The 20496-nt window shown below is 52.8% G+C and overlaps 7 protein-coding genes across 7 annotated transcripts; 4 read left to right on the plus strand and 3 right to left on the minus strand.

Annotated features, from left to right (window-relative positions):
- Positions 1-1066: 1066 nt before the first annotated feature.
- GT037_010669 (uncharacterized protein) lies at positions 1067-1657 on the plus strand (the record flags this gene model as incomplete). Its single annotated transcript, XM_038935716.1, has 1 exon — positions 1067-1657. The coding sequence occupies one exon, from the start codon at positions 1067-1069 to the stop codon at positions 1655-1657; it is 591 nt and encodes a 196-aa protein (XP_038781720.1).
- A 973-nt stretch (positions 1658-2630) lies between these two features.
- GT037_010670 (cell cycle inhibitor nif1) lies at positions 2631-4880 on the minus strand (the record flags this gene model as incomplete). Its single annotated transcript, XM_038935717.1, has 1 exon — positions 2631-4880. The coding sequence occupies one exon, from the start codon at positions 4878-4880 to the stop codon at positions 2631-2633; it is 2250 nt and encodes a 749-aa protein (XP_038781721.1).
- Positions 4881-6054: 1174 nt separating this feature from the next.
- GT037_010671 (duf-domain-containing protein) lies at positions 6055-7498 on the minus strand (the record flags this gene model as incomplete). The annotated part of the gene is made up of 3 exons (XM_038935718.1): positions 6055-7022; positions 7077-7416; positions 7466-7498. 3 exons carry the CDS (start codon positions 7496-7498, stop codon positions 6055-6057), a joined length of 1341 nt encoding a protein of 446 aa, XP_038781722.1.
- Positions 7499-8139: 641 nt separating this feature from the next.
- On the plus strand, positions 8140-9672 carry GT037_010672 (zinc ion binding protein; the record flags this gene model as incomplete). The annotated part of the gene is made up of 1 exon (XM_038935719.1): positions 8140-9672. The coding sequence occupies one exon, from the start codon at positions 8140-8142 to the stop codon at positions 9670-9672; it is 1533 nt and encodes a 510-aa protein (XP_038781723.1).
- Positions 9673-11421: 1749 nt separating this feature from the next.
- Positions 11422-12578, plus strand: GT037_010673 (glycoside hydrolase family 62 protein; the record flags this gene model as incomplete). Its single annotated transcript, XM_038935720.1, has 2 exons — positions 11422-11785; positions 11863-12578. 2 exons carry the CDS (start codon positions 11422-11424, stop codon positions 12576-12578), a joined length of 1080 nt encoding a protein of 359 aa, XP_038781724.1.
- Positions 12579-16173: 3595 nt separating this feature from the next.
- On the minus strand, positions 16174-16464 carry GT037_010674 (uncharacterized protein; the record flags this gene model as incomplete). The annotated part of the gene is made up of 2 exons (XM_038935721.1): positions 16174-16318; positions 16373-16464. 2 exons carry the CDS (start codon positions 16462-16464, stop codon positions 16174-16176), a joined length of 237 nt encoding a protein of 78 aa, XP_038781725.1.
- A 2264-nt stretch (positions 16465-18728) lies between these two features.
- GT037_010675 (dihydrodipicolinate synthase) lies at positions 18729-19814 on the plus strand (the record flags this gene model as incomplete). Its single annotated transcript, XM_038935722.1, has 1 exon — positions 18729-19814. One exon carries the CDS (start codon positions 18729-18731, stop codon positions 19812-19814), a length of 1086 nt encoding a protein of 361 aa, XP_038781726.1.
- Positions 19815-20496: the final 682 nt, after the last annotated feature.

A 20496-nucleotide genomic window follows, 5' to 3' on the forward strand; every position in this document is an offset into this window, starting at 1 on the left:
TGAGAATTCGCGTATCACCTCCAGGTACGAAATTTGGAGCAGAAGACGAAAATCGATGTACGACTTACTGTGAGTGAACGATACGAAAATATATTTACCAGTCGATAGTGCTATCATGCGATATCGGCAGCTGTCTGCTTCACGAGCACCCTACTTCACGTTTCTCAGTCTACCGCATATAGGAAAAGAAAACGAAACTCCGCTCGACTATAGCTGCAAACAGAGTTATTCGAAACGCGCGCGATCTCGTTGGCTGCAGACATTGTGCCCTAGGTGGGGTTGTTATAAACGATGGCTCGCAGCGTGCATTGAAAGGATCCCAAAATATCTAGCACGATCCAGATGTATCCTAGATAGAGGGAGACAAGCGTAATTATTCACGTGTTCGGTGATGGTGGGGTGTGGGGAAGAGTGACATTGAATGAAGATGAGATGACGGAGGCTGCACTGGCCAGTCGAATCTGCTAGCTTCTTTTGGCACAGTCCTTCTGTTGCTAGCATGCCCTGGCTGGTCTTGCTAGATAGGTCATCAGGTCCTCAAAACTCTTTGGAATACAGCTTTGGCCGATAAGTGTCAGATCCAAGCCGTACTTGAACCTCAACGGCGCGGGCTCCAAAGTTCAAGAATGGGGTCAATCAGGCAACAGCGCCGCTTGCGCCACGCTTGCACTAGGCACCCGAACCATGGATCGGGTGTTATATATCTCGCTCATCTCAATTCCTCTTTGGAGAATCAGCTCTTCAGTGGGTCTCTTGTCTCTTGTTTAAGTATGATAGTAAGCCAGTCGAAGATCAGTCATTACGATAGCACACACAACTGCACCGGATCAATCGTCATTGACAGCGATCGGACACAAGACGCACGCCAGAACACCATTTCGCATATCGAAGTTTCGACGCCCAAACATTCTCGATTGCTTGTCCAGCGATCAGTATGTCATCAACCAATCGAGTGACGCGTGATCGACGCAAGCGGCCAAAACTGGAGCATAAAACTACAGACGACAAAAACTTGCAGCCACATCCTGTCGAAATTTCATCAACTGTAGTACATCTGGATATAGCCATGCTAGGATCAGAAAACAAAGTACGTGACGCTGGTGTAAACCAAGCCATCACTGCGCGGAATCATTCCGATTCATCTTTTCTACGGTTACCAAGCGAGATACGCAATCAGATTTACTACTTTGCGCTCGGAGGCAATGAGATCTATATCATTTCCAATGGTGACCAAAAGTCACCGCTATGGGGTCGCTCTTTAGAGCAAAAGATCTGGAGTCTCAAACCCATCAAACAGATCATGGCCATCAACTTGCCACTCGCATGTACCCAGATCCGTCGTGAGCTCGGAGAGTACTACGCTTTCACCTTCAATTCGTTCGGCGCGATGACGGATGTAGACACCGGGCCACTACTGCAACAACTTACCTCTGCTCAGAGGCATAGGATTGAAGTACTTACGTCAAACCATGCTTATCCCATCGAAAACAAAATTTCCTACTATGATCACATTTTTACCTTGGTACCAAATCTGAAGCGACTGGTCCTGAGGGATATGAGTGCTATGAGTGCTCATGAAAAGAAGAAAACAATTGATCGGCTTCGGGCGGTTTGTAACAATAAAGAGATGAAAATTGAGATCTTGGATATCTGCTGATCTCAATCGAGTACACGGAGACTGGGTTGAGCATGCGAGATCGAGCTTCGCTTCTGGAAGGCATTTTTGAGGCGAATTAGGCAGGCAGAGGTTGGCCGACGCGACTTGGTCATGCAACAAACCTGGTCATCATCATCATCATCATCATCAAGGGAGAGGGAGAGGGCCTCATACATATACAGAGAGATAACGACACCACAATCACGAAAAAGAACACAAAGTTCAATATCTTCAACTCCAATTCTTCCATCCTACCCTTTTACCAGGTAAGACACTACTTCACTAAGCTAGCATGGTATAATGCGAAAAGACCCAGGACAACCAAAAAGGAAACCCAGTGCTCGCCTTATTCACGAAACGACCATGTAATCCCAACCCCCATTTTTTGTGGAAAGAGAGAGAAAACAGAGTCCCCCATCCATCCATCCATCCTCCAGACCGAGTACACCAGTATCGGTATTAGACTTTACGTACAAGAGAGAGAGAAAGGAAAAAGTGTCCGTAGACAAAAACTCAAACGAACAGGTGGTATAAGGAAAGACAACAAAAAAAAAGAGAGACAAAGGAAATGGAGGGCTCTAGAACCCCAACGCAGCAACCAAACAATGAAGAAAAGGAAAAGAAAAGGACGGAAAGGAAACAAGAAAAAAAAGAGTAGCTAGCTAGCTAGTATGTCGACATGTTCAAGATGTCTCAAAAAAAGGTATGAGCAAGAAAGAGCTTGCGGGGAGGCCAAGCCATGCGCCAGGCAGGTGTCGTAAATATGGGGGGTATTCGAAGGACAAAAGATGTTTTTGCGCGAACCAAAAGGCGAAAGGGGGAGTAATAGACCCCCCAGCAGAAACAGTAACAGTAACAGTAACTGTTCGCTGCTGCCAACCCAGACGCCGTCGCCAAAGTAGAGGAAAAAAAACAAGGGTCGTGAACGCATATACAAGGCTCTCTCTCTCAAGCCCAACCTCGTGCAGCCCAACTAGACCGCACTCTTCTTCCTCCCAAACATAGTCCTCGTCCGACTCTTATCCCTCGCCTTCTTCTCCGCAGTTGAATGATCTTGCTTGGCCGATCTTCCCGACCTCTCATCCGAACCATCATCCATGTATTTCTCCTTGTAGATCCAACTGTTGCCGACCATGCTCACACCTTTTGCCTCGGCAGCACGGTAAAACTTGGCCGCCTTCTTCATATTCTTCTTGCAGCCGACGCCTTCGGCGTAGCAGTATCCAGCTTCAACAAGCGCATCGGCGTCGCCCCAGTTACCCGCAATTTCGTAGCAGCGAAGAGCGAGCGACTTGTCTTGCGGGGCGCCCCAGCCATTGCCGTAGCACTTGCCTAGTTCGTAGATGGCGACGGCGTACTGAGCACGATGCTGCTTCTTCTTGGTAAGATCAGTAGTGCCGGGTTGTGCTTCATCGTCTGCGACTTCAAGTTGTCCACTATCAACAGCGCGGCGAAGCCATTGTAAAGCTTCAGATTGGTTTACGCGCATGCCCCAGCCGTGGCGGCAGGCGAGGCCGTACCAAAACATCGCTTCGGGAAGACCAGCGCGAGCTGCGAGACGAAGGTGGTAAGTTGACTTCAGTAGTTCGCCAGCTTCGTGAAGTTCAAGACCCATGTCGCAGTGTTGCTGGGCCGTGACTTCGCCAACTGAGCCAGCAGTTCGCGCACGGATGGTGCTGTTGCTGGAGGTAAGGGACGGGGCTCCGTGTTGCTGCTGCTGCTGCTGCTGGCGTGCTTGGTCAAAGGACCTCGGTGGAGATTCGGGTGAAGGGGGACGCGCCTGAGTCTGGTTAGGGTTTTGCTGGCCTGGTTGATCCCATGTAATCTGGCTTTTGAAAAAGTCCTCGATGCCGATAGACTTGCGGTCGACGGCTCGGCCGCGAGGCAGGTTGAATCTGGTGTATGTGTAGGAGGGGGCTGGGTTGCTGGAAAAGTCGCCTGACCGACGGAAGTCCTCGCTTACCATGCTGACAGGTGTGTGAACCTGCTCATTCGCGTAGTGCGCCGTGGGGCTGTCACCAGAGTCCTGTCGTAGGAGCTGATTGTCAAACGAGGGTCGCATGTTTACGCTCTCGTCTGACGCTTGTCGTGAGGGCCCGACGTCAGACCGGACGTCTAATGACGGACGGACGCTCTGTCGGCTGGTGGGTCGTGAGAAGTTGGGTCTCGAGAAGTTGTAGGCGGGGCGCGGCAGGCTGGAGCCGTTGACCGAGTAGTCAGATGCAGCTGACGGCGAGCGTGGTATCATTGTGGGGCCTGTAGCAGGCGTGAAGGGGGACTGAGCCCGAGACAGGCTAGAGCTGGGAGACAAGTTGCGGTTCTGGTGCAGAGAATCATAGGATCCGCTGAGGGACATGTCGTCGACTTCATCGTATCCGACGGCAACAGAGCGGATGCTTGGCGACTGTCGCGGAGAGCGGGTCGAGTGGAGAGAGCTAGACGAGCGCGGGGGAAGCAGGTTAGAGCGTGGTTGCGACCGCGGCTGCGACTGTTGCGAGTGCTCGGAGCCACCAGACGGCTTCCTCTGCGGGCTGAGGAACATGTGCGAGGGCGCGGCAACGGGGACGTGGGGGCTGACGGGTGTGGCCTCGCGCAGGCCAATGTGAGGCTCTACGGAATCGGGCGAGTGCGACCTGGGGATGTCGAAGTAGCCCTGTGGCGGAGTGGCAGGACTGGCCTCAGCAATGGTGGCCATGGGACTCTGCAGAGGCCCAATGGCATACTGCATCTCGGGCTCGTCCATGCCGAACTGAGGGTAGTAGGACTGGTGTCGTTTGTCCGAAGACACCTCCTGGCGGGGAGAGGCATCGGGTCGTGGGGACTTGACGGGGCCTGCGTCTTCGTTGGGCGAGTTGACGGTCGAGTTGGACATGCTCGAGAAGTAGCCGGGACGGTTGCCAAACTCATTCTGGATGGTGAGAGGTGCAATCCGGCTCATGCGGCGTCCATTCTTGTCCTGCTGCTCGAATCGCTTTGCGAGCAGGCGGCCCTGGAGGGCGAGGGCGTCCAGAGGAGAGAGGGCGGGCGGTGCTTCGCCGGTGCGCGGGCTGGGCAGGTCTGAGCCGAGGGTCAGATTGCTCATGCTGGCGCTGGCGAGGTTTCCGAGGCCGAGGTGGTGGTTGTTGTGGTTGATGTTGTTGAGTGTCTTGTTGGTGGAGGAAGGAGGGTCAAAGGACTGCGAGCGGAAGTCGAGGCCGCCCGGGCGTTGCTGTCTGTTTGCCATGGTGAAGACGGACTAGTTCATGGACTCTCTGCAACGGAAGATTGATGACGCTGGGCCGTCATGCGCGCGATCGGGCAAAAGAAGCCGCCTGGGGCTGTGTCGGCTGGGTTTGGCGGGAAAAGCAGGCAATGGCGGAGGTGGAAGTGGTGTGCTGGTTGTGTATCGGGGTGCAGATCGATGCAGTCGACGGCAACATGGAAGAAGAATGAATTAATGCAGCGCGAAGGAGCGGATACGACAACAAGCGTCGAGTGATGGTCTGCAAGGCCTGAAAGCAGATAGACGGGGGCGACGGCGATATGTTCTATGGTGCCCTCTAGCTCGTCGTCGCGTGCAATAATAGCTAAACTACACCTCCTGAAACCAGACGTGGACCGGGGATGCTCCCTGCACGCCAATAGGATCCCCTACCATCAGTCGGCCCTGCATCTTGTCCTGCGTCCACGACGTTGACCCACCACGCCGTCGCCCTGACACAAAGCCACACCGATGCACATATGGCAGCAATTGGCGGCCCTATACATGACCAAATCTCGCTCTGCTGACTTTGCCATTGCTTTTCAACATTGCCGTACCAAACTTCCAATGTCATTCACGCGTCACCTGCACACCAGCCACGGCTCCGACTGCCTCGTTTCACTAGTTCCGTCCCTACACCACCCGTATCCCCCCTCTCGGATTGCTTCCGTTTTGGGCGCTGCCCGTCGATAGGGTGGCACTCGCTTCGCGTCACTTCATTTGCTGTTGGCACATTGTGGAGCGGAACATGTTCCAGACTATTGCTCATTAAACTGCTGCCCGTCCTGCGAACCACTGTTCCTGCAACGCTTCTGTGTCAAGAGCTGAGAATTCTGCCTATAATTGTGTGAATATACATCACTTGTCGACTGGACCGCCGGCCTGCCTGCAAATCTAACTCATGCAGGGAACAACTAGCTAAGGCCCATTGCCAAGAAACGGCGCAAGGGGCTTTTACGTGATGCCCATCTGCTGCTCGCCCTGTGTCAATACAACTACCCACCAATACTCGCAAGTTGGCGCCGCCTCTGTAGTCTGCTCGTAGTCGCTTCGTAGTCACGCCGACGCCATGCACTCGTCCCCGCAGGCACAGTCCGGCTATGACGTTGCGTGTCGTGATTGAATCCACATCGTCAACTACTCTCCTGGGATCAGCCTAGGCCGTCGCATCGATCTTCTCCCACGATTGTAGTTGCACGCTATCCTCTAGCTTGGGCTCAGAAGAATCGTCAAGGGACACCCGTTTTAACCCCATCATCCACCCCACCAGTCCAGCTGGTACCCAGTTGCCCACCAGATCGTAGGTCACGCTGCCGCGCCCAACGCGCCATACTTTTCTTGGCCGCCGCTGCGTAAGTGCGTCAAAGACGCCGTTGTGCAATTCCCGAAGACTAGAGCCGTTGTGGTTGAGCAGTCCCCGGTTCTGCGCAACGCGCGTCTGGGCCTCGAAGTTGTTGGCGTACAGCGCTCTCGTGGTTGCAGGCCAAGCATGTGGGCTCCCCAGTCCTCTGGTCTGAAGGTGATGTTTTGGCCCCACGTTTGTGAGATCAAATGTTCCGAGATGAAATTGCAAAACTTCAATGCCAAGGGTCCCCAGTTCCGCCCTGAGGGACGCCAGGAACCCCTCGAGTGCGCTCACAATGGTCGTTTCTACGCTATGGAATGGCGGTCGTAATGATGCAATGATGCTGGGAGTGAGCATCAGCACCCGAGATTTGAACTCACAGACTGTCGGGAGCAGCGCTTGCGTGACTGCGATGGTGTTGAGCACTTTGGCATTCAGCGCGTCGGACCAGAGCTCAGGCGTCACCGTCTCCACAGGGCCTGTAGGGTAAATGAGGTCCGGCACCAGTATGACACCGCTAAGATTGAGGTTGTGCGGGCTCGCTCCAGAGAAAGCAACGTGCGGTTTTACGAGAAGCTCGTTGAAGTTGCGAATAGCTTCTTTTGTGCCCATGGTGTCTACGACGTCCAGGTGCAGCGGCCGCACATCTGCTCTTGACTCGCTGATGACTTGCTGCTCCTCGTCCATGTTGGAGCACACTATGTACACGATGAAGCCCCGTCGTTCGAGGTCTAGGGACAGCGACCGCACAATAGGGGAGTTGGGTGGTCCAGCAAGGACTGTCGTCGTCAGCCAAAGTCTGCCGCGCCTTCCTCAACTACCGCAATACTCACCAACAACTTCCCTCCTCGCTCCGTTGCTTGCGCGTGGTGCTCGCCGTTTGCGGTTATATCTCTTCTGTTCTCTCCATACCAGGAAACCTCCCGTGCTAACGAACGCGACTATAGCTGCGGTCAAGGCTCGGTTTCTGGACACCCAGTCCTGTAGGCGATGTAGGTAGGCACCGGTAATGGGATGCGGGGGCGGAGGGGGCGGTCGTGGTCTTGCGCGTTCTGGGAGCCATCCTTCAGGCAGACTTTTCTTGATGTATCCGGCGACATGCGCAAAATGCGCATCCGTGGCATCCCATATCGATCCTGTAAAGTTGCGGACGTCTTTGGTGTACTCGGAAATCTACACGTACGTCAGCGAGTCGCAAGTAGAATACCCACACTGTACTTACCACGCCCAAAATCTGCTGATCATCACTCGACATCTTGCGAAAGAGAGCGAGAGAGTATATGCTGAAAGATGTACCAGTTTTCGTGATGCTCAGAGTCTTCAAAGGTTGCCTGCGGAGGTCATCGCCAGTCCGCAAGTGCACTACGTCAAGCACTGACTCGCGCAACGATCTGCGCAAGAGGCACCAGACTCGCCTCCGCAAGGTTGCCTTTTGCGCCACCCTTTCGGCGAACGTATCTAACATTAGCATACATCTCGCACCAAATATGCGCGCTTGCTCACCCTGCAGGGGGATCGCCCTTCATCTCGTCTAAACGATAACAGCGGGTGATCTACCTTTTCCATGATAGAACAGTTTCCCATCAATCCGGCCTTGCTATCGTCAACCACCAAAAGCCGCGTGAACTGCTTACGTGGCTGGCTTCGTCGTTTGCCTCTTTCTCTTGATTTTCGATTGCGAACGTTTCTGCTTCCATCTGCGACGCTGGCTGGATCACTACTCTCACCGGTGCTCTCCTTCGTTGGTCGCAGCATTTATTCAGCCTCCTCTCGGGCTGTTTACAATCGACCAACAGAGCCACTCTCTACACAACCAAGAAGAGCCAGCCGGCCCCCTAGTCCACAGTTGCCCCCTAGTCCACGGCTGGCCCCTCAACCTCAGAATCCTCCTAAACCATGAGGGAGATTGACGCTCACTTCGACGCGTACGAGCATTTGAAGCATCTCCCTAGAGATGGCGAAGCATTGCACATGCTCCGCAAAGCCGCATCCATGGTAAAACCGATGATGCGAAAGCGCGGCTGGAAAGTAAAAACATTGGCTGAATTCCTCCCCGACGAGCCTCAACTCCTAGGCCTCAACATCAACCGCACAGAGCGCATTTTGATTCGTCTAAGATACCACCACGATTCGCGGCAATTCTTATCCATGGAGCAGATAACAGATACACTGCTGCATGAACTCTCGCACATTGTCTTTGGACCCCACGACGCTGCCTTTAACAACCTCTGGAACGAACTCCGCGATGAACACCAGTCACTGCTCTTCAAAGGCTATACAGGCGAGGGTTTCTTGTCCCAAGGCCAGAAGCTGGGCGGTCGCCGCGTTCCTCTGGATGAAATGCGGCGTCAGGCTAGGATCGCTGCCGAGAAGCGCAACCGCACGACTAGTTCCAACGTCAATGCCAAGGATGGAGGGCATCGTCTGGGCGGCGCACGACCTGTACAGCGTGGCATCGACATGCGCAAGGTCATTGCCGATGCGGCGTCGCGTCGGAATAGCATCACGGACGGATGTGCAAGTGGGAGTGCAAATGCAGGAAGATTGGTCAACCAGCAAGAGCAAGACGGCTTCCGCACCACAGCAGAACAAGACGATGCTAACGATTGGGCCATTGCCCAAGCGCTGCAGGATCTCATGTACGATGAGGAGATGCAGAGGTTAGGTGCACCAACGGGCAATGGCGGATTGACTTGGGATCCCGAGAATGGGTTGGGTTTCGATCGGGATACGCCGCCTAGCTCGCAGAGTTCAAGTTTATCAAGAGGGGGTTTGGCGTGGTCGAGCGAAAATGGATTAACATATGACAACCCTTCTTCAATGTCCATTCTCGCGACGCAAAATCTTTCCCCGCAAAGTATGTCGCATCCTTCGCCGGGCCGACCCTTGTCAAGACCTATTACACAACCACCACCAGTATCACGGACATCTCTTTCCTCCTCCTCCCGCCTCATCTCTCAACACGAACAACAGACACGCAATAAACGCCTGCCTCCAACTCCACCCCGTTCTTCTCCCCCTACACGCTCCTCTTCTTACCCCCAGTCGCCCCCTCACTCTTCCTTCCACCCCCAGCCAACCTCTCCCCAAGCCTCCCAGCCCACGAGTACAAGCTTGCCGCCAGATACATGGGCCTGTCCACAATGCACACTGCACAATCCGCTCGACTACCTCGCCTGCGAAGCTTGCAGCCTGGAACAACCGCCACAGCCCATACCTGAGAACCGGCGTTTCGCTTCCTCGCACATGGGTGGATCGGTGCCTAGTTTGCCCAAGCCGCCACCACAGTTTGGTCTGAGGGGTCAGACGGCTACCCCGTTTGAACCTGCGAGGGGGAGGCTGGGCTGGAATTGCTTGGAGTGTGGGACGTTTATGGAGAAGCAGTGGTGGACTTGTAGTTTGTGTGGGACTATGAAGGCTGAAAGTTAGGCTTGGGGGGAGGGTGGAATGATGGAGGGAGTGAGTGAGCAAAGGCGTGGTTGGAGATACGAAAGGCGAAGAGATGTATTGGTTTCGGGAGCGACTTTGTTCAATCCTTTTTGGTAGCATATTTGGGAAAGGATGATTCGGCGTTGGAGGAATATATATATACCCGGATGGTGGGAAAGCATAATGAGGAGATAGAATCCACATAGATGAGGCGTGGTTTCTATCCTCCCGTCACTCAACTCAACATACTATTAGCAAATTCTTGTATCGAGCATTCCTCGCGCTGCTAGTGAAGGTGTGTCTCTTCCAGGACGTGCACAGCGGAAGAATGGCCTCTGGAATCTTCTCACCATCCACCGACCGACAAAAGTCCGACAGGGATCTTCGAGCTGGTAGTTCTCGTCAGCAAAACTCATCAAATTCAGAATGATAGTATGGACCTGCGTGCGTGTAGGGACATACTGGTCTGATGTTGTTGCATGCGGATAATACCTGTCGAATAGAGCCAATCGTCCGTTTGAAGAAGCCCAGTCGACGTAGCTTTTCTATAAGAGTCTTTGAAATTTGGACATTGATCGTCGTATCAGGGCGGAGGGTATGCAATGTCAGTTAGTTTGATCGATACCGTTTTGGAAAGAAGCTCGTAATATCCTGTGGTGCTAGTTATGATGGCACTGCGGTCCTGGTTCGGTGGTGTGGGAGCCTCAACGGCGGATGTGGTAACGATTGGGATAGGTATGGTGTCGTTCTGTATGTTCGTTCTATGGAGGTGGTTGCCAAAGTAGCTACGGTAGACAAGTCGTCTCTTGCTGTGCCTTTTTCTAATGTTGATCCTGCTTTGCTGCTGGATTCCGCTAACAATGAATATTGTTGCATGTTTTCCAATCTTCGTTCGAGACCACGAAATCAAGAGAATCTGCGTCGCAAAAGTTTTGACATGAGGGTGTTATTGCGAAAGAGAGATGCAGAGGAAAAGACAGCTGGGGAGTAAGCAGTGATGTCTTTGAAGCGGACTAGGCATCGCGTTAGCCCGTGCCTCCAAGTCACATGGAGTTACGACGAGATTTCGTTTGCCAACTCCGCCCACGAACGAACGTTCAGCACACATAATGGAAAATATCGCCTAGATATTTCGCGCTCATTATTAGGGTCGCATCATGTTGGGTGTGTTCACCAACGCCCAGTATGAATACGACAAGCTACTGTTAACCACCGGATGAACAGCGGCTCTTTCGCCACGTGATCGGACGTTGGCCCAAAACTTACCTGGTCGCCGGTTGCTATGATCGACCCGGTGGCCCAAGGTTTCGCAATCTACCTTAGGAGATGCGGTGATCACGGCTTTCCTGTCAACCATTGCAAACAGCAAAAGCATCGCCGCCACGCGCTTCTGCCACCGGAGCATGCCCCGAAGAGTAATGACGAACCACGGACATTGACGAGATGGATATGGAAACGTGTCGTTGAACTCGTTCACATACATACCCTAGGCAAACAGCCTAATACAGATGCTAGTGTCCATCACATGCACGCAAGAACGTATCGAAGAGGAAAAGTAGACGGAAAAACCAAGGTGGGCGTTACCCCAGATAGATTGACCTCACTATGGACCCTGGTCAACGAACATTTTCCCCAGCTTTCGCCTCCAAACCTCGGCCTTGGTGGGACCTGGTCAAAGGAACGGGTATAAAGAACGGATAGATCCAGCTTCAACATGGTAGATACCGTTGTCAAGCACCAACTATCGCAATGCGTTCATTTCTCCTCGCCGGCGCGGCTCTCGTAGCCACAGCATTGGCTCGCAACCTCCCCCACCGTTCTTTCTCCTCCCTGGCTACCAGGCAGAATGGAGGCCTTCCTAGCTCTTTCAGCTGGACGTCCAGCGGTATTCTAGTCTCACCAAAGAACGATGGCAGAAACATTGCCGGTATCAAAGACCCTTCTATCATAGAGTACGAGGGTGTATACCACGTCTTTGCCAGCACAGCGAAAGAAGAAGGCTACAACCTTGTGTACTTCAACTTCACCGACTTTGACCAGGCTCAGCAAGCGCCATTTTACTATCTCGACCAGAGTGCTATAGGCACAGGCTACAGAGCTGCACCAGAAGTTTGTACGTGAAGCCTTCTCTTTGTCCTTGCAACATCGCAAGCAGTGAAGATGCAGAGCGCTCTTCTGACACCCTCACAGTTTACTTCGCTCCTCAGAAGCTCTGGTACCTCATCTACCAGAATGGCAATGCCGCATACAGCACCAACCCCGACATTTCCAACCCTGCAGGATGGACCGCCCCCGAAGTCTTTTATCCCAACGGTACCCCCGCACTCATTGCCGAAGGTCTCTTGAACCCGCAACAAGGCTACTGGGTCGACATGTGGGTCGTATGCGACGACGCCAACTGCCATCTCTTCTCCCACGACGACAACGGCCGGCTTTACCGCAGCCAAACACCGCTCTCCCAATTTCCCGCCGGCATGAGCGAACCCGTTATCGCACTCTCCGAACCCAACAAGAACGACCTCTTCGAAGCATCAAACGTATACCGCGTAGACAACAACACTTATCTCTTACTCGTTGAATGCATCGGTGCGGGTGATTCACCAGGTGGTTTGCGTTACTTCCGCTCTTGGACGTCGAGCTCGCTGAGCGGCAGTTGGACGCCGCTCGCAGCTACGCAGCAGAACCCCTTCATGGGTGAGGCTAATGTGGCTTTCCCTGGTGGAAGGTGGTCGGACAGTATTAGTCATGGGGAGATTGTGAGAAGCCAGGTTGATCAGACACTGACGATTAAGCCATGTGGCATGAGATTCTTGTATCAGGGAATTGCGCCCAATGCGAGCGGGAGTTATAATGCGCTGCCGTGGCATTTGGGATTGGTGACGCAGACGGGGAACACGACGTGCTAGAAGTGAAGCGCGAGCGGGCGGAGATGACGAGTCGCATACTTGGGAGCTGTTGTATATATATAGACTTTGGCATGTATCTGCGCTATCTCTCTCCATTACAACCCAGCACCCTATGACATGTATATAAGATCTTCCCAAACGCGTCGCTCCATTGTGTTTGCTTCGGCTTCCCACAGTTTTCATTCCAGAGTGCTTTTCTCTATGAGCATGCTGTATATCATGGAAATACCGGGCCATCGTCCATACCTTATCGCAGTACAACCGTATGGCAACTGAAGTAAAGCTACGTGATTATCTCCTCACGATACCCATCAATTTGCTTGTTACTACTAAACATTACCAACCGTTCCCACATCCTTCGCCCCACTACACAAGAAGATCTCTTCACCCCCATGTCCCCTGTCAAGATTCCCTGCAAACCACGATCTGCACATCTTGCGGTCTCATCTCGGCATCACCCACATATTGCATCACAGCATGACGACTACGCATCCGCAACTTCCATCATCACCTGTCGTCATCCGCGCTACTGACAAAACGTTTACGCGTGGTCCTGGACCGCACGTTCCAGTCGGCGACATCAGCTTGTCGCGAGGCTGTGCACGTTGGGCAGACTGCTCATCGCAAGCGATTTTACGATGTGTGATGGAGCGTCCGGATGTATTGTATGTTGTCGCGCGACTTTCCAACAACAGCGTGGGGAGAAGAGAGAGAAATTTGTGCGGCCGCTAAACTTTCTTGAAGAACGAGCGCAAGCCGCTTCCCCGAGCATGGTACCCGTGTTTATCTTTCCTTCCCCCCTTGTACCTGCGTAAATGACGGCATGGTTGGGAAGAGGTTTCTCTGGGCATAAGATACGGAAGGTTGCGCTGTGATGATGAGGATTAGAGTTAGGCGAGGGTCGGAATGCGAGCGATGTAGGTATGACTTCTTAGGATCTTACTCCTGCTCCGACGCGATTGTCGTAGTGAGTCTGAGCATATGTTGATCTGTGACAGATCAAAGGTGACTTGCCCTGCGAGCAACTATTCGCTGTCTCTTTTTAAGAAAAGGAGGATTGCTTGACGGGCGAGTACGTGATTCAGAGCTCGTCAGGGCTCGATCAGAAGGATCGCAGCGCACACCCCAACACGGTATATTGAGCAACGATAAGCAGAGACAAGAGCTCCTCTCTGTAATTTCATTGATTGATTTCCCCTAAACAAGAACAGCCAGCACAGCGTTGGGAGATAGAGATCGAGGATGCTATTAATTTGTAGTCCCAGTGATTCGAGCCAGTGCATTGGTGGGGCATGGGACTGGTGCATACTCGTCCTTGGGAAAGTGTGATGGCTGTACTCATATCTTTAAACGATATGTACGCGAACACTTTCACATGGAAGTGGTATGTGTACGAGCTCTCGATGTTTGTATGGTTACATCGAAGTGGACCACGCGCTTTGTCATAGTTGAGCCCGAGGACAAACGACATCCAGTACAGAAAGTGTCGTTTGGGAGTAGAGAAAGGGTGTTCTCAGAAACCTGGAGCGTTGATCCAAACATGTGTGCATCTCTTCATAGAGCACGTTGACCTCGGCAAGAACACAAACCTATACCCTCAACCATACTCGCGACCGGAGAACATCGGAGAAACAGCCTCACCACTCCTCAGATCCTCGATCCCAATAGAGTGCACCTTGCCCAATTGCCTCGAACACCGCAGGAACACGAACGCCCGCCTGCAGCGTCGGAACGTCAGGATTCAGCTCGCGTTTCGCATCCCAACAAACACGCGACACAGTGGTGTGCTACCCCACGATTTGCGTAAAGAGAACTGGGGTTGTTGGCTAAAGGATTCAACATGGACAAGCGAGCGAATTGCGGAACTATGCGTTTCGGTTACGATTCCGATGCGAGTGGATTGGTGGCTTATTGAAGATTGGTGGAACATCTAGAGTTGTCGGACCGACTAGGGTGAATATGTCATAGTATGGAAGCAAGAAGAGGTGTTGAGAAAAGCGGCACGCAACTGCAAAATGTGCACCTTGTCTATAGAAGTCTTGGGCTAAGCAGGAGGGTCAGGGGAACTTGTTGGGCCTGGGTGCAAGCATATGGTGTAGGTCTCCTTGGTAAGGTTGGGCGCCGTAACGAATTGCCAGACGCGGATTGCCAACCTATCAGAACGAGCTTTCGGACAAGGCAAGCTGCAGTGGTGAGCAGGTTGGCCTTGAATAGCGAAGTGTGTGTCCGTTTACGTCGCTACGAGATCGCTTTTTTGTTACCAGAACGTCTGCCGCTCGGCTACTTCCAATAATATTCGTAGGGCTATATCGTCCTTGAACGGGACTTTCTTCTCATTATGGAAGATATCCCTGATGTCAGTGAGAGTATGCCTCCGTGGCCGCGGAACCAGCTAAGCACTCTCGCAATCAAGTGAGAATGCGTATGTTGTTGGGAAGCATCGCGAACATCGGACGTTAGCGCTCTATGCGTACACACGCCGCACACGCGGTGCAGCTAATGACTTCCATATGGCCTATCCTCAATTAGCTCGTAGTCAGACGTAAGATTCCATTTTCGTTTCGAGGATGGTGCAGATCCTTGCCGCGAGCGACCATCGTCACCCCTATGTTTATCGTGCACTGCCTCTTTGCAGTCATGCAAGTCATCGAGAGCTTTCAAGCCTCGTCTGGGCATGGAGACTTAACACGCCCTGGTCCTCCTATCATGACCGTAGGACGTGAAACTCATGTTAAACTTGATATCATAAATCTCGGCGAGGAGCATCGTGACACCTCGTTCATACTGCGCACGACTCTGGGCGGGTTTCGCAAATCGCGCACACGACGTGGATTTCTGTGCCTCGAAGCTAACAGCCAAGACATTTGTGAAGGCAAGACAATGCCAGCTCTTTTGCCATGACACTTAACATGTATCGGCACCTCGTCAGACGGGAAGGATCGGGCTGCGCAATTCGTGGAACGTCGAAGACCGTCAAGCGTGGGATAATGTTAAGATCAGTTACCGTCTTCACCGTTCAAGCACTCCGATCAATTTCCGCGGTAGATCGTTATGGGGGCAAGAGTGTCCGAGAAGAAATCGACTACGGAACTGAGGTTGAGTTGGAAGCGTCTGGATATACTTGGCATCCCACGTCGATGGCTACATCAGGTAGGCGTGCTTGAAACCAGCCCAACATCCCACACGATCGCCTCTAACTGATCGGTTGAGGCTCTTGAGAACGAACCAGGGTGGCACGGCACGTTGTGGCAAACAAGTTCTGCTTGTAACTGCCGCCGTGCAGTGAGCTCGCTTTGATGTGAACTGTGGATAGCAGCCGACCCCCACGGTCGACAAAAGATCGACGAACTACAGCTAAGTGGACCGCGCGGTAAGCGTACCCTGTCCCCATTATTTTTGAATCGTTGCAAGTGACCGAGGCTAGAGCGGAGTTGAACGATGCATATGGTGACGATTCGGACATGCCCACTGCCACACACATCTTTCTTGCGGTGTGCAAGGTTCTAGTGAGCTAAGTTTTACTTCTGTAGCTCAAATGTGTGGTGAAAGAGAACAGTCGTCTAAGCGAAGCGTGCTGAAGTGACGTTCATCAGAATCATCCCTGGAAGGCCGTCTGCTGACGAAGCTGGCCTTCGATCAGACCAAAAACTCCATTGATCACTCTATCGCTCTCGGGAGGGACAAGATCCTGGTCCCAGTTAATCCCATTGCCCATATGACCCGCACATGTGGGCTGACCCCTCACCCCTCATCAGCACTAAGTCTGGTGCGGCGTTGTTGCCGAGTTGTCGGACGAAGTCGCTGAAGGTGGACTTTTCAGATGTTGGAGTGGATCTTCTAGATTTTCCCTGCTCTTCTGCTGTCTTTGTGGGACTAAAATCCACATGTGGAGAAGAAAAGTAACCATGGCCAAGGAACTGCCGATGAGAACCGTCTCCTTATGCTTACGACTGCAACGTTACCCTGGTCGGTACATGAGGTACCTCTAGGGTCAACATTGCAAGACCACCGAGGCTACTGAAACTGGGCGTTACTGACGTATACCCTGCAAGATGAGCGGATGGCTTGAGGTTTCGCAGTTTTTGGGCATCATCCAAGCCGGCAGTACCCAGTATTACGTGCATGATTTCAGGGCCTCAGCGCAGAAAGAGGCAATAAACGACACACAAGACTTGACCGTAGACGAGACTGGGCGTCATGCAAGTCAGAGGCCTGGTGCAGCGGCAGGTCGAAAGTGTGTGGCCTGGTGTTCCAACGTGGTAAGAAAGCGGGGAAACGAGACTCTAGGATCGCCAATTTGTGGGGTAATAGCGTCGTCGTTGATGGCTGCATGGTCGGTTCACGCTCGGCTCTCGTCTTTGCGACGAGGCTGTGTGCATCCTCGCAAACATTACACCTGTTCTGCAGTAGGAAATGGCGTCGAGGGATCCATATGTATATGCCACTACGCAGTGACTGCATACGGCTTACGGCAACGCCAATAAAACTTTTCGTCCTCGTGCCGCCAGACTGTGGATTCCCAAAAGGTTGAACAAAGAGGATTGCGCTTACGCGTGAAGACGAATAGACGTGATTGGATGCGACAAGGTGTGCCGATTGAAGGAGATCTGTCCCAGTATTCGATGCGAAATTCCGCGGTGTTCTGAATGCCGAAGCGAGCTGCCACGGCATCGCGTGGGGGCGCTCGACAAAGATCCACCGAGGATCAGGTACGACGATTGCGGCGCACCAGGTATTCCCCTTCTCGCGTTTGAACCTAAGCTGTGGAAACAAAAGCAACGGGCGAACATGCTGGTGACTTTCCTGCGCACCGCAATTGCCGGAACGGCGCTCGGCACATTGTTGCAACGCTTTTGTTCGAGAATCCATCGGCTTGATGCTTTTCGCGTGGCACTCGCCGTTGGTTTGCACCTGCAGCAATGCAGACACCTTCCATGTGCGGATTGGTGGATATACGAGCAGAATGATGTCGTGTCCATTGCACGACTCGTACACAATCGCCTTTGCGGGAACAATGTCGTATGAAGATTGTGAAGAGCCTCAAGGTTTGAGCTATGGCCAGACCCCGCCACCAAGAGTAATGGGCGTGGGGGAAAATATCGCGAGGGATCGGCGTCGTCATCCTGGCCAGGCTCTGTAATGATGAGACATGAGATGCCTCTGATAAGTTCGCTATTTTGGTCCGTCTTGGTGGCCCTGCGGCTGTCGGATATCGATGACTGCCTCTGCCCGGATATTGCATGGCCTTGTGATGAGCTTCCGCATCTTGCTGTCTGCCACGTCTTGCATCGCCGCTGGAATCCACCGTTTCTCTTACCCTTTGCATTGCTCTACTGCACGTCGTAAGTGGTCGCCGAACTCTAACTCCTGGACCGACTGGGACCACGACCTCAGGAAGGGCAAGACGGAGTAGCCGGGGTCGCTGAACGGGATCAGATGATGCGAATAGGCCGGCCACGATTCCCCCACCCCCACACTAGCACCCCCGAACGGTATCCATCAACGCTCTTTTGAGCCCGCCAACCCTGCGCATGGTGCCAGCTGTGGCGAGAATTGCCCTATCAGCTTCCAACTAGGATTCCAAAAGATCGTCACAAGGCGTGCCCCCCTTGCACTTCACCTCCGGCCAAGATCCGATGTTCACAGCCTCTCGCCCCCTGTTCGCTTGCTGCAACGTGAGCAAAAAAGCAACCGCCGCTTCAATCAGCAATCCTCGCCTCGTTTATTGGCCACACGCAAGCCCTCCAGCTAAGCGCAAACAGCTGTGCCTGGTATCGGCTACGTGCAGAGCAGCACCTCGAGCAGGCTGCGGGAGTCACCGCCCCTTTGGTCGTCACCAAGGATGCCTGTCCCTCCCTCTCTGATGCATTTCACGCACCTTGCTTTGCCTGCCGTCACTAGCACTCCTGACGACGCCGTCAGCTGGACCCCCACACTCCGCATCGCAAGGTCAAGTGTCCGGCGTTTGAAGATATTTAAGTACCTGTACTATCCCCGGGGTGTTACCAAACATCGATCAACCATTGACGTATTCGTTCCGTTCGTCGTTGCTGTGTTCCACTTATTCTTTGTCAAAAGTATCGCTTCCCTCTGCAAGCTTTTGTTAGTATAAAAGTCTACTAGACCTCCGCATTCGATACTCTTCTTATCATGTCACCGCACCACGACGCACCTTCTCCTGCAAACAGCTACAGTCAAGATACCGACTTCCACCATTCTGTTCAGTCCGTCTACACTATGAGCCAATACAACAACTTCGACACCAGCTCAATGGAGTCTACCGATATGGGTATTCGACGATCCTTGGTTCCTGGCATCTATGTTCCCACTGTAGCGTTCTTCGAACCATCATCGGATAACGTTGACGTCGAGACCACTGCTAGCCACGCCGTCCGCCTAGCCAAAGCTGGTGTTGCTGGAATTACCACCCAGGGATCCAACGGCGAGGCTGTCCACCTATCACACAAGGAACGTGATCTCATCACCAACACTACCCGCAAGGCTCTTGATGATGCAGGCTTTGGTTACATGCCTATAATCGTTGGATGTGGTGCTCAGTCGACTCGGGAAGCCATCGAACTCTGCGAAGAGGCAGCTTCGGCTGGCGGAGACTACGCTCTGGTACTTCCACCAGCGTACTACCAAGGCTTGTTCTCGAAGGATACCATCAAAGAGTTCTTCCAGGACGTAGCCACCGCTTCGCCCATTCCAATTCTCATCTACAACTACCCCGGTGCAGTCTCTGGACTGGATCTCAACTCCGATGTTATCATCGAATTGGCTCAGCACCCGAACATCGTTGGCTGCAAGTTGACCTGCGGCAACACCGGGAAGCTCAACCGCATCGCCGCAGCAACACGTGCTGCCACTGTCTCAGATCCTGGATCCGGCTTCATGTGCATGGGCGGGTCTGTTGACTTCACACTGCAGACATTGATTGGAGGCGGATCCGGTATTATTGGCGGCATGGCCAACATCGCGCCCAAGACATGCGTCAAGCTTGTGGAGCTGTTCGAGGCTGGCAAGCTCGCGGAAGCCCGCAAACTCCAGGCCATCGTTGCCCGAGGAGACTGGGCGGCTATCCAAGGTGGCATTATTGGAACCAAAGCTGGGCTCATGGCCCATTTCGGATATGGAGGCTATGCTCGTAAGCCTCTCCCTAGGCCCGGAAAAGACGAAGTTCGCAAGTGGCGAGATGCCTTTGACGAGCTTGTCAAGACTGAGAACTCTCTTTGAGTAACACAAGTTCCCCCGCTTCGACAAAAGGATATCATGACTCCGTGGCGTGCATGCTTTCCTTCCCAAACACCGTTTCGCATTGCCCTCGGCGTTGAGCGCACTCTTGCATATTCTTAGTGGCGTTTTCCTGATTAGGTCATCGTTTCCTTGATTGTTAGTTTTGTGAGCGTTATCTTTGGTCACGGGCCTGGAAAAAGCAATCTGGTATCTCTATTCCAGCCGTTGTCGCTACTGATTGCGTCTGCGCAACATCTTCAAAATTTGCAATGATAGTTTTCTTGTTTTTCTTGAGTCGTACGACTGTTTACGCATAGCAATGAGTGGGCGGATACCTGGTATGAGTTGCATCTTTAGCCTGTTGGTACTTGTCGTTGTCATAGAAATGACGAATGTTGAAAATTGATTAATAACCTGCACATCGTGTGTGATGATGTGATGCTTGTCAGATTGCTCATCTGAATTGTGCGGTACCTGGTGACCACCTTGTCTATCCAATGGTGACGCTATCGGCAGTCCTGCTAACTCGGCTGGGGTGGCTGCTGTAATTGGACTGTTGTGGTTTCATACCACTCCAGCCACGAACCGGTGTAACACGTAGAGTTGCTGGTGGTACACCCCCGTGCGAAAAGCCAGCGCACGAACCTTCCGGTATGTCTTGATGTATCCTCTCCACCAGAAC

Source organism: Alternaria burnsii (assembly GCF_013036055.1).
Source record: "Alternaria burnsii strain CBS107.38 chromosome Unknown 717, whole genome shotgun sequence".
Classification (NCBI taxonomy): Eukaryota; Fungi; Ascomycota; class Dothideomycetes; order Pleosporales; family Pleosporaceae; genus Alternaria; species Alternaria burnsii.